The following is a 12,311-nucleotide window of genomic DNA, read 5'->3' as shown; positions in this document are numbered from 1 at the left end:
ATGCATGCAAGGACTTTCTTTTGTCTTTCAAGACAGCTTGGTTTCCTTTAGAAAGACTAAAGGTAGGTAACTGTTTGATACCTCTTGGGGATGGTATCAGGGCGGTTTTCCTTTGTCTGTTTGAAAGCTGACCATTACTCTTTTCTGAAGAATCAGTAAGTGCAGCTTTTGTAAAGTTTCCAGTAATTTGCCTGTACAGATGCCACTTTTGCAGTCAGTAGTTACCAGATTGCTCAGGAAACCCTTTTAAATGTAGGCGTGATACTGGCCATCTTCCTGCTTCTCTGGTGCAAAGACAGTTTTAAGCAATCGGTAAGTCCCCAGAGGACTAGCTGGTTTTTACTTTTAATTTCTGTGGATGCCCCCTGATCTGAGTGGTTTGTTACTGTTCATGTCTATTTGTTGAATCATCTACTGGCATTTTGACTTGAGACAGATTTGATGCACTGCCTGTAAAGAAGAATTCTAGTGTTGGATCTTCACAAGTTCCTTCCCAATAAACATGGATACAAAAATTTACATTGTTTTTCTGCTCTGCCTATACCTGCGCCAGGGTGCATTTTGTATGTCTGACATATGTTAGCCTTAATGAGTGTCTGGCAGGCTACCTGCTCCTAATTCCTCTAAAAATGGCTTTGATTTTTCAGATTTATGCTATTTCCAGTTCTTTTTCTTTAGCTTGACTTCTTGGACTTTTGCATCTAACCTTCCGGTTTATAAAACTTTTCCTATTTTCTTTATTTGGATGCCATAGCTTTCTGAAGGATGCTGCCCTCCTCTAACTAGAGTCCTTATGGCTGTTGTTTATGTCGTTTAGGCAGTCTGGATTCCTTTTGGTCTTTCTGAAGTTCTCAGTAAATGTGGTGCATATGGTCTGAGCCTCTGAGATAGTGTCTTTGAATAGTTTCCATGCTGCCTTCAAGGATTTTTGCACTTTTTAAGAGCATCGTAATTACATATAATTCGCCATCCTTTGAAATTAAATACAGCCACAGTTGATTTCTTATTTTTTCTTGCTTTCACATGAGTGTAGGATCTTGGCACATTATGATTACTGTTCTAGAGCTCTTCAACAGTAGTATTTTTGAGCAGTGATCAGAACTGCTTCCCAGCTAGCATATTCCATTCCCAATGCTGTCTCCAGCTCTTGTATGAATTAGGCAAATTTTCGTGTGGGTTTTGAACAACTTTCTGTGACTTCACCTTGTCATTATGCAAGACACCCCCTTTCACACCTACAGTCCTGGCCTGTAAAGTTTCTGCAATGAGTTTACATGTTAAATTTGGGGCTGGCGTAAAGACATGACTAGAGTTTAGCATTCTGTAGCCTCAATACAAATAAACTGTGTCTGAGGGGGCATTTGCTACCTTGATAGTTATCTAAGAAGTTTACAAGTGTATCTTTTCAAAACAGTCTAAGTTATTTGAGAAGCTGTTTTCTGTCAGTGTTCCTGCTGGTATTATCTGTCTAGTTCTAGGCTCACTGCACCTAATTTCTACAAGAACTAATCTTTTAAAAGGTTTTATTTTCTCTCTGGAAAATGTATGTTGGTACCTGCTTTGAGGGTTTGTGGTTTTGTTTTTTTTCCTCTGCATAAAATTGCACCTTCCAGTAGTGGTATCTTTGATAGTCTCTGAGGTACACGTGGAAAATGTAGCTGAAAGGAATGCATATTTCATTAGATTGAAATATAATGGACATACAGACAATAATGATGGTGGTTTTGAATCATAGAATAGTTAGGGTTGGAAAGGACCTCAAGATCATCTAGTTCCAACCCCCCTGCCATGGGCAGGGACACCTCACACTAAACCATCTCACCCAAGGCTTCATCCAACCTGGCCTTGAACACCGCCAGGGATGGAGCACTCACAACCCCCCTGGGCAACCGATTCCAGTGTCTCACCACCCTAACAGGAAAGAATTTCCTCCTTATATCCAATCTAAAATGGATATTGTTTGATATTAAACAAGTAATTATTAAGGATTATTAAGGATTTAGTGCAAGTCCTTCATTGTTTTTCAAACTCTTCCAGGACTGAGAGTTTACCTTTAAAGATAAACTGCAAAACAATTGCAAGGAAAACGTTTTTGCCTTTTGTGTTATCTGTGATGTATAAATACTTCCTCCACTGAGAAGATTCCATTTTCCTTCTTGCCTGTAGCCTCTTCAGAAGACTAAGGTTGTGTTCCTTTTAAACCAAGGTTACTTAGAAAAAGTCATAGTCATGGTTTGCAGGCAGAGATGGCTCCGGGCAGGGAACCATGTACCTATTTCTGCTATTTTCTGATCTTTCAGAGAAGTGAATTCCCCTGGCAAGCCCAGTATGAGCATGAGGGCATTTTTGTATTCATTACTGTTCAAGGTATACTGAGCAAGCACTAGGTGTGTGTCTGTGTCCATTCTTCTCTGCTACAATAGTGTCTATGGAGAGACTATGGACAGGGATAGCTTTCCATAACTGATTTATATCCATGGAATACTGTAGACTCCAGAGGAAAAAGACAACCAATGTATTTTCAGAAAAATCCCACAAGGGAAATACTGAAATCCCACCAGTGTTATGTGGCTGTCAGGCCAGCTTGCAGTGCTTTATATGAGCAATCTTTGTATAGGTGTGTTTGTGATTCTTTGAAGGAGGGAAGAAATTAAGGCAAGCAAAAGGGGAAGAAATATAGGCATGGCATGGTATTAGCTTTTGTCCTCTAGAAAGGTGAGGTTTAGCTTAACCCAGCTACGTCCTTGAATTGTCTTTTTGCACATGATCACAATACATGGCTGAGGTTTTCTCTTGTGAATTGCTGCTGACTACTTTGGCCCTTCACAGAATTAATGTTTAGATAAAATTAGACACTGGAACTGTTTTTCAGCCTATGCTACTAAAAATACATTGCATTGATCCTCTCTCTACTTTGGCATGCATGGGAGCAGAAAAAGTGGGAAGCTAATGAAACTGAGGCAAACAACATGTTCTGAAGCTGGACTTCTGTGGTGATCAGCTGTGCAGCTCTTAAGGAGGCCTGGAAACAAAACAGATTTGGAATAGGAGTTTTGTGTGGTTTAATGTGTAGAGCAGCTCCACAGATATCATTTGTCCTTCAGAAATGGAAACCATATGTTCATCAGTTGTCTGAGAAACCTGCTGACTTTTGTCTGGCATTTGTGTTTTACTGCTGTTGTAAATCGGAGTTTCAAGCAGCCTCTCTGCTCATAGAGTTGAAGAGCCAATTTTCAGGCATTCTCAGCTCTGCTCAAGTTTGCACTGCAAAAAAATTGTTTATTAATTGAATCCTAATCTTCTGTTGCTTTACCTACCATGCACTTTGTCTAATCCAACCACATAGCTCACCTAATAGCTGAAGGATGCCTTTGACATTCCCATAAAAGCTGTTGTGTGCTACATTTGAAGGTAAGATAGCAACTGTGTGTGCTTTTTAATTGAAACCTTCTGGAGTAGCATCTAGGACCTGTGTTATGACTAGATGATCACTGCAAAACCAGCTGTTCCCCCTCCTACCGCTTGTGCCCAATGCTGTTTGTTATAAACCTTCTGCTAGACTTTGGCATTCCCCTAGCATAGCAATAGAATGATTTGACTGAACACTCTTAGGATTCACTGTAAAGTCCAAACAAATGGTTAAAAGGTTTTTTTGTGGTGCCTGACTTACAGCTTAAGCAGACGAGGTTTATTTGCACAGCCTACAGTAGCTATTCTGCTTCAGGGGGCTAACAATGCAGCTGGCGAGGGAGAGGAGTAGGGTAAAGAGTGTTTGGTGATTACCTGAACAGAATGCATTGATAAATCATCTAAGATTTAGGCAAAAGCTGGCAGTGGAAGGTGCTTGTCACATTGCAATCCTCTTACCATATTGGTCTGTTGAAAGAGCACTTGTGCAGACGTTCTCCTGGGGTTTTAAGCAAAATTAGCCAAATTGCACTAATTGCAACCCTGTAAACTTTAGCCGGAGGCTTGCACAGGTACTTGTGTAAAATCCTCTGCAGACAGACCTTGAGGGCAGTTAAGAGTTAATTCCCAGCTGAGCTGAATACAGAACAGGCTTAAGAGCTAGGGCAGGTGCAGATTCACACCAGTGCTGCTGTTGTATCAATACAGCCCATTTCATGATAGTCCACTTTTGTTTATAGTACTTTATAGTAATTGAAACACATTCCTGGTAAACAAAAAATTAAGCTGTAAGTTTAAACCGAGTGTTCATATTTTATTTTTTTTCCACTTATTCCTTTGTTTTGTGGGGAAACAAAAATCAGTAAGTAGTAAATTAAATCAGTAAGTACCACTTGATAAGTGATAAGCTAGTGGAATTTGGTTTAAGTACTAGGTTTACTTGGTTTTAAATAGGGCTTCTAGTTGGAGTGATCAAATAACAAGACAAAGGTAGAAAATATTTATTTAACCTTACTGTTATTTTTTTTAATTCCTTGATAATAGTTACTGAATTATCTGACTAAGGCCAGTTAGTTAAATGAACATTTTGAGTAGATGTTACTTATGTAGTTCTGATTCCTGGATCTTTTATGTTGTCCCTGGTTCGCCTTCTTCATTTTCTCTTTTGCTTTCCTACAGGAGAATATAGCATATACCTCTGCATCATTTTCAATTCCTTTCTCTCTTCACCTCCTGTCTCTTTCCTTTTCTCCCCACTCTTCTTCACCTCCACCCCTGCATCTTCTGTTTCTCCTTTCTTCTGCCACTTCTTGATTCTGTGTACTGAACTTCTCTTTTCAAATTCATCTTATCGGTCTCTCTCTCTCTGCCTCACATGACCATCACTCACCCACTCAAACCAGAGCATCTGTGCACAGTCTTGGAAATATTCAGGTACTGAAAATCTAGAGAGCTACTGTATTGGCATGAGTATAAGGCAGGGGGAAATACCCATGAAGCATGTATTAGAACAGCCCCTAGTCTGGCTCTGCAACCTGTTCTGCCTCAGCTCTGCGTGCTCCCTGACAATGCATTGTCTTCTGGCCAGACTTCTGTCTAGTCAAGCATTACATATGAAGCTCCTCGTAACCTGGGACCTTGTCCAGTCCTGCTTGACAGCTAGCTACCTGCCTGCTTCAGGCCCTCCTGCTGCCTTTGGCCACCAGACACCATCCCTTGGGCTCTCAAAAGGGAAGTACAGTATGTCCAGAATTGAAACACAGCCTTTGAGAACAAAGACTAGCTGTCTTTTCAAAGTAGTTCCTGTAAAAATAAATACTGAAAAATTAGTGGCTTCAGATTAATCAATGCAAACCAAGTAGATTTTGCTCAACATTGGTTATCAATACTGTCTGCTGGGTTGCTGAGAAAGGGACAGATGCCATTTTGTTCACGGATTTGAGCTTTTTTTCCATTTAATGAGTGTGAGGATTGTGCCAGGCCTTCAAATTCCTGTTTTAGACTTCCCCTTTTTTCAGTTTGATTTTGTATAGGTCACAAAGGCTTTCAGATGCAAGCTTTCTTTACTGATCTCTTTTTTCTGTAGCTTTCCACTTACAAAAACTAAGTTGATTTCTCTGCACAAGCAGTGCCTTTAATGCAACATGTAAGCTGGTTTTTATGGCAGTCGGGTTTTGCCATGCAAGGCATAAAATAAAACCCTAAATTACTCTGTGTTATTCAGCTGGTTCCATAAGGCTTCTATTGCAAACTCCTGGAGAGATGGATCATTTAACTTTTCTAAGTAAGTTATGTAATTGGAAATGTTAATTTCATTTCAGAATTAAAAGCTAATGAATGGCTAAAAGTTTCTATCTATAAAATGCATGATAATTATTTAGATTGAGGCAATGCTGGTATAAATTAACAGTGTTAACAGATTATAAATAATTTTGTTCAGAAATTCAATGTTAGCTTAGCTCAAATGTAGAAGCTTACATTTGGCAAAATGATCTGATGCCATAGCAACAGATGACAATTACAAGCAGCATCCAGGGATTGTCCACATTCCTTCTCCTTCACCCAGTCTGTCCATATCATGGTGCAAGAGACAAATTATGACATGTAACTTTCCTTGAAAGAAATACGCCCCCCCTTCTTGCAAAATAAATTCCAGTTATAGATCACTCAAAAGAAAAGCACAAGTAAATCCATGTGCTGGACATATACTTGCTTATGCACTGTTATTGGAAGATTAGTTTTGCCTCAAACTGTATTTGAGGCCAGACTGACATAATATGTGAGTATATTTATGGATTATGTTCTAATTTGAAATAATTTCCTATATCACTTTTTTAGACTCAGCTATAGACTGATGCACTTAGTGAGTTTTTAACAGTTTAAATGCTGGGTTTTTAAAAAAAAAACCAGTAACGCCAAATGTATTAAGCCAAATACAGCAGTCAAAACTGGTTGCAAATAAATGCATTTAGGCAGCTGGAGAAACCACAGTGTACTCATGTTTGTACTTTAATTCCAACTTGAGACCTAAGTCTAGGAAACAGGATGGCGGTGTATGGTTATAATTTGTAGCCAACTGTTGCTTTATTTGCCATGTCTTGAGATACGTTTTTCTTAACGTGCTTCTGTTCGTAAGTATCACACTTCCTTTGCAGCAGTACAAATTCTTTCTGCACTGACTCTACCAGTGGAAGTTTGTTCCTGAGTTCTCACTTTCTTATCATACGTCTTGGAGCTATTGTGGCACTTCTAAATTAGGATTTTTATGGTTGATGCTAATTCTGGTGTTGCTCGATTTTGTGTTTGCTGTCCTTGGTCCATTTGAGTGGCTTCAGTTCTAATTCCTAATAATGTGCTACATCCAGCTTCTCTCTAAAAATATAAGAACAAAAAGAATTTGACTCCTTAATAATTATGGACAAGTCTCCTGGAATTATAAAACATGAAATGTTTTCTGTATGTTTTAACTTGTTAATTAAAGAAGCAATAATAGGAGTCTTAAAAGAATCAGCTAAAGTCTAATGATACACACTTGTGCTATGTTGTAGTCTTGTAATTTCCAGCACTATTTGCCGAATTCTTCGCATGCTTTTCCTTTAATCAGTCTGTAATTACCATGTAATCTAATTAGATTAATATACTTTCATTTATTGCAGCTACCCATTAGAGAAATATCTTGTACTTCTGCCTTTATATTTGTCCTTTATGAATGACACCAGAATTCTATACCTTCATTAAAGCAGCCTCAGCTTACATAGGTGAAGAGCAGATTTAATGGTGCATGGAAACTTGCAATCTCTTTGAGTTTCTGTAGTGCTTAACTGCCTTTTTTTTTTTTTTCTGTTTTCTTCTCCTTTTGTCTTCTTAGATGATGAGTGCCAATGGAAAGGGCCCTTCTACTTCATCCAAGGAGCAGATCCTCAGTTTGGACTGATAAAAGCTTGGGCAGTTGGAGACACTAACAATGGAGATGATGAATGGGGAGAAGAAATCAAATTAGCAGAGCGAGCAGTGCACGTCATTAACAGGCTAAATCCTAAACCCAAGTTCTTTGTATTGTGCGGAGACCTTATCCATGGAATGCCAGGTAAGGCAGTTAAAAATGCAGAATGGGTTTTCTCTGTATTTGAGATTGGCAGCAAGGCTCATTTAATTTCCTTGACTTCGCAACGTTCTTTCATAGGATTTGGTGTTTGGGGAAAAATGTGGGCTTTGTACATGATTTTTGGGATGTTGATTTCTTCATCTGACTTCCTGTGTCATCCACTTTAGGGGTGTACTTTTGTTAGTTTGTTGCTTTCTTTTCAATAGGCCTGAGGAAATTTTCTTTGAAATAGAAGCCTGAAGAACATGCATCAAAGTAATTTCTTCTGAACAAATATCTTTTAGAAGACTAACAGGGACTCTAGGCATTGGGGAAAAACAGTGCCAAGAATAAAACTAGCTATGGCTTTTTAAGTACCTAAACTGAGTTAAGCTCAGAATTATCTGGCTTTCTAATAAATTCAACTGCTTCAATACTTTATTCTTAAAATGCTACAAATCAGCAAAATCAAGATTTAGCATTCTGTCTTCTTGCTGTGGGACTTGGAGGTTGGTGTGTGTCTGTGTACAGTCAGAGGAAGAACAACAGGCCATCTAGGAAGGTGGGTTACAAAGTCTGATGGTTACAACTTTAAAAGTTTCTGTTTTAGGAAGATAAATACTCTTCCTGGAAGTGAAAGAAAAAACGATGTTGCCAGTTGGCAGGTGGTCTGAATAGCATATCTAAGCACAGTGTTTTCCATTTCTTAGCCTTGGTAAGAAGCAGAGTTGCAGACAGCCTCTGCTATGTGCCTGACAGCACACCAATCTACCAAGTAAGCGTGGAAATACGGAGGCCTGTATGCATTGTGCTCTGCTCTGCTTTGTACTGCACTTGCACCTGCAGTGATGCTTCCCAGCTCTGGTTTGCACAGCAAGGTTTTGGGCATGTTACAGACCTTTCACTAATTCTTTAAGTGTCCTACAAAGTGGATTTTAAAACCTCAGCTGTCAATTTGGTTGAGATTATGGGAATGGAAGAATTCCCATATGGGAGAATGGGGATTCTTGTCAATGGGATTGGCAAAGGGGAATGGATTTAAACTGACAGAGAAGATTTAGATATTAAGAGGGAGCTCTTCCCTGTGAGGGTGGTGAGCCGCTGGCACAGATTGCGCAGAGAAGCTGTGGCTGCCCCACCCTTGGCAGTATTCAGGGCCAGATTGGATGGGGCTTGGAGCAATCTGACCTAGGGGAACGTGCCCCTGCCCATGGCAGGGAATTGGAATGAGATGCTGTTCAAGGTCCCTTCCAACCCAAACTTTTCAATGTTTCTATGATTATTTGTAGGCTACAGACTTTTGTTTGACCAGAAGACAATTTTAGTAATACAGTCTAAAAGTGTAAAAAACAACAGATTTAATCTTGATCCATTGATTTTGGAAGTACAGGTGTAACCCAGAATCATAAAATAATCTCTTTCTAAAATCATCTGGCATTCCTATAGCAGAGTTTTAATAAGTATATCAATTAGGACTTTTAATCTGTGTAAGTGTTGCAGTTATGTTCTCTTCAGTATCCCTTGTAAGAGGAAGAAAATTCAGGACAAATAGTATGGACACTACATATTACTGAAAAGGATCTTTCACTCACAGATTTGATTAACCCAGAAAGCTAAATTAATTTCATTTTACCTGAATATTTCTCGAAGGCTCATAAACCAATGCAGTCTTTTATAGACTTTTGTCTATGTTGTCTTCAAGCAATATGATTCTAAGGCTTTTCCATTGATAGAGGTTAAGTGCATACTACAGAGAGACAGCAGTCTTCTGACTTCCACTGGGTACCGAATGGCTGGATACAGTAAATAACAGCATTGCATGTGGCAGGTTTTATGTTGTTTTGTCTAGTAATGGATGTCTGTAGTTACTATTGTCCCTTTTACCACTGTACATCTCTCACTTTAGTAATATTTTAAATGCAAACCTGCCAAGGGTTCGCAAAACATCATCATATATTCATTTTGTTAATAAACATGTAAAAGAAACTGAACAGATTGTACTGCTGTGAGTACTTACGTTATGTGATGTATGTGCTCTGCATTGTGTAAATATTTGAAGCTTCCTAGCGCAATTTCCAAGAAATTGAAAGAAAGAGCAGGTCATTGCTCAATGATCTTAAGGGTCTTTGCTAGCCTAAAGCATTCCATGATTACCTCACTTAAACCCAATATAATTTATCTAATAATTTCTTGTTGATTAAAATTATGTTAATACTTTGCAAGCCTGTGTTATCATGTAGTTATACAAAGTACTGGGGAAATGTATTACTAAAAGGAAATTTCAGAGTAGTCCTCTGGAACAAGTACTTATTTCATTATCGCCTTTGTGTTTTAAGGGAAACGCTTGCTGTGCCATGAGTTTGCAAGCAAGCGAGTACAATTTAACAATTGTATATGTAAGTACAGTTTTTCAGTCAGCTGTTTGTCTTCTTGTGTAAACTAATGAGAGCTAAAAGTGAATTGCTCTTTAGTGCAGATACCTGTGGATTAAAACTCTTTGGGTAGTTGCCTAGAAGGGCAGGAAGATATTTGATACAGCAAGGGAGACAGAAATCTAGAGTCAGAAAAATACTTCATGGAAGATAAATCTAAATCTGTGTGTTTAAAAGAATTTGCATCAGCACTTCACTTCAGACTCTATGAATGTAGCTTTTGGAAGTGAAAGAATAGAATTTTCAAAGGACTTCTTTTGCTACCTTTTTCTCTTCTTCCTACCTTTTCCTCTTTTTTTGCTACTGTTAGCCTGTGGAATAGAAGCTCTTTCTAAATATGAAAAGAGCTAAAGAAAACTTAAAGAAAAGATATTTTAAAGCAAGACAACTCACATCCTGCTTTAAAAATGTCAGTAAATATATTGTAATTTCTTTGGTTTGGCTTTTTCATAGCTGTTAGTGTACGAGACATTGCAGGATGTTGGCATAAAGACACCAAGATGTTGGCCTTGTATGAACTTATTTGCTGCATATTGTTTTATGGGAGTAGAAATCCTCTGATGTTAGAAATGATAACTTCCCACATTCCTTGCAATGAAAGTATTTTGAAAGCACTGCAGTCAGATTCTCCATGTTTTTGCTACATTCCATGCTGAACTCTAGGGATTGAGGTGACTTCCTTCTTGTGGAGGAATGAATTCTTAGATTTCTTCTCTTACATGGCTATGTGTCATATGTTACAAGTTTCTCTCCGGCATAAATACTGTTTGAGATTTCATACTTTACATAATCCATGTAAATAATTATAACTTAAAGGGGAGACACAATGTGGTAAGAAACTATCAGCAGCTGATTAAACTCTTAAAAAAACTTTTAGAGTTCCATATCAAAATCAGAAGAGTAATATTGAAATTTGTCAACACTTCAATTATTTGTTACAACAAAAATTTGAAATTACAAGAAGTCTTTTCTGCAATATTATGTTAAGCAAACAAGGAATGAAGAATTTTTATAGCAAATAGCATTTCAGATAATTTGAACATAGGAATGTTTTCAGAATTGAAAACCAGTAGTAATATTTATTTTCCTGGAGTAATTTAAGTATTTTTGCTGTCCTAGCCAAGGATGTTTGGACCTACCGACTGTGTGTCTGTAGTAGAATGGTACTGGAATCATTTCATACTCCTCTGCTGAGGAGGCTCTCCAAGAATGATTGCTGTGTCAGCTCCTTTATCATATTATTTCAGGAAAATGAAGGATTAAAAATTCATACTTTCAGTAGTCAAAAATCAGAAGTTACATGAGACAAGACATTAAGTTTACTAGTTGTGAATGTCTTATTTAATGTCTCAAATTCCCTTTTAAATTGCTTTTGTATATTCTCTGTATTAGAAATGAAAACATCATCATTAATGAAAGTGTGCCACAGTGACTACTGCAGCGTGGTTATTGAGGAGAAATATGATCAGCTGAAGTTCAGCTGTATTTTATAATCCATTTGGCCAATGTCTGTCAAGTTTGTTGGATTATACTGCTTTATAATCAATGCCTGTCACTAGAAATGGGAAGGAGGGAACCCAGATCTTCCCATCTTAACACATTTTATCATGGAGTATTAAGTGTAAAATTTATGATAGCCATTTTAAAGCATGTACTGTAGCTGTTTAGCTGAAGCAATGTTGAAGTATTTTGCAAAGGAACTCCAAGAAATCTCAGAATTCCAGCAGCTAGGAGTGATGAACAGAATCCTGATCAGCTGGGAAGCAATCAGGCACAGCACTTGGAATCCATTACAGATGTCATTAGAGCAACAAAGTAATCAGTATCTTGGTATTTAGATGCTGATTAAAAGTAGTTTGTACTCTGAATATTATTTTCAGTAGTTTTCTTGATTACATAATCAAGAATATGATATCTATTCCTGGTGGCACGAATATTGTGGTACATAATCAAGAATTTTAAGCAATATCTTATAGTGCAACTGAAAATACTTTCTATAAACTAGAGATTTGCACCTAGATACACTGTGATAATGAAAGGCTTACTGCTGAAGACGCATGTGATTAGGTTAGTGTACCAGCACATAGTATGTCAAAAATGGGAATCTGCAAAATGCAAACTGCTGTTGATTGGGTGTCTTTGTTTCACTGCAGTTTTCTAAAACTCTAGAAATTTATTTCTAGAAGTGTTCGAGGGTGGAGTTTTTTGTTTTGTTTTTTTTTTTGGGGGGGGGGGTTGGTTGGTTGGTTTTAGATATATCAAGTTGGAACTTCCTGTAGTAATAATTTTATGACAACTTCCCATATTGTTTCATTAACCAATACTCTGTGAGTCCAACAGTCCAGCAAGTTTTTCACCCACCTAGTTCACTCATCTAGACTGCAACA

General features: G+C 37.9%; 1 protein-coding gene across 1 annotated transcript in view; it reads left to right on the top strand.

The window, feature by feature from the left end:
• Positions 1-12,311, top strand: part of CPPED1 (calcineurin like phosphoesterase domain containing 1) — a 51,353-nt gene that overhangs the window by 4,345 nt on the left and 34,697 nt on the right. Inside the window, exon 2 of the mRNA XM_065683784.1 lies at positions 7,277-7,495. Within this exon, the coding sequence (XP_065539856.1) occupies positions 7,277-7,495 (219 nt within the window). The remainder of the gene's footprint in view (positions 1-7,276; positions 7,496-12,311) is intronic.

Source organism: Lathamus discolor, chromosome 6 (genome assembly GCF_037157495.1).
Source record: "Lathamus discolor isolate bLatDis1 chromosome 6, bLatDis1.hap1, whole genome shotgun sequence".
Lineage (NCBI taxonomy): Eukaryota > Metazoa > Chordata > Aves > Psittaciformes > Psittacidae > Lathamus > Lathamus discolor.
The sequence above is the reverse complement of the archived record's forward strand: the minus strand, read 5'-3'. Positions and strand labels throughout refer to the sequence as shown.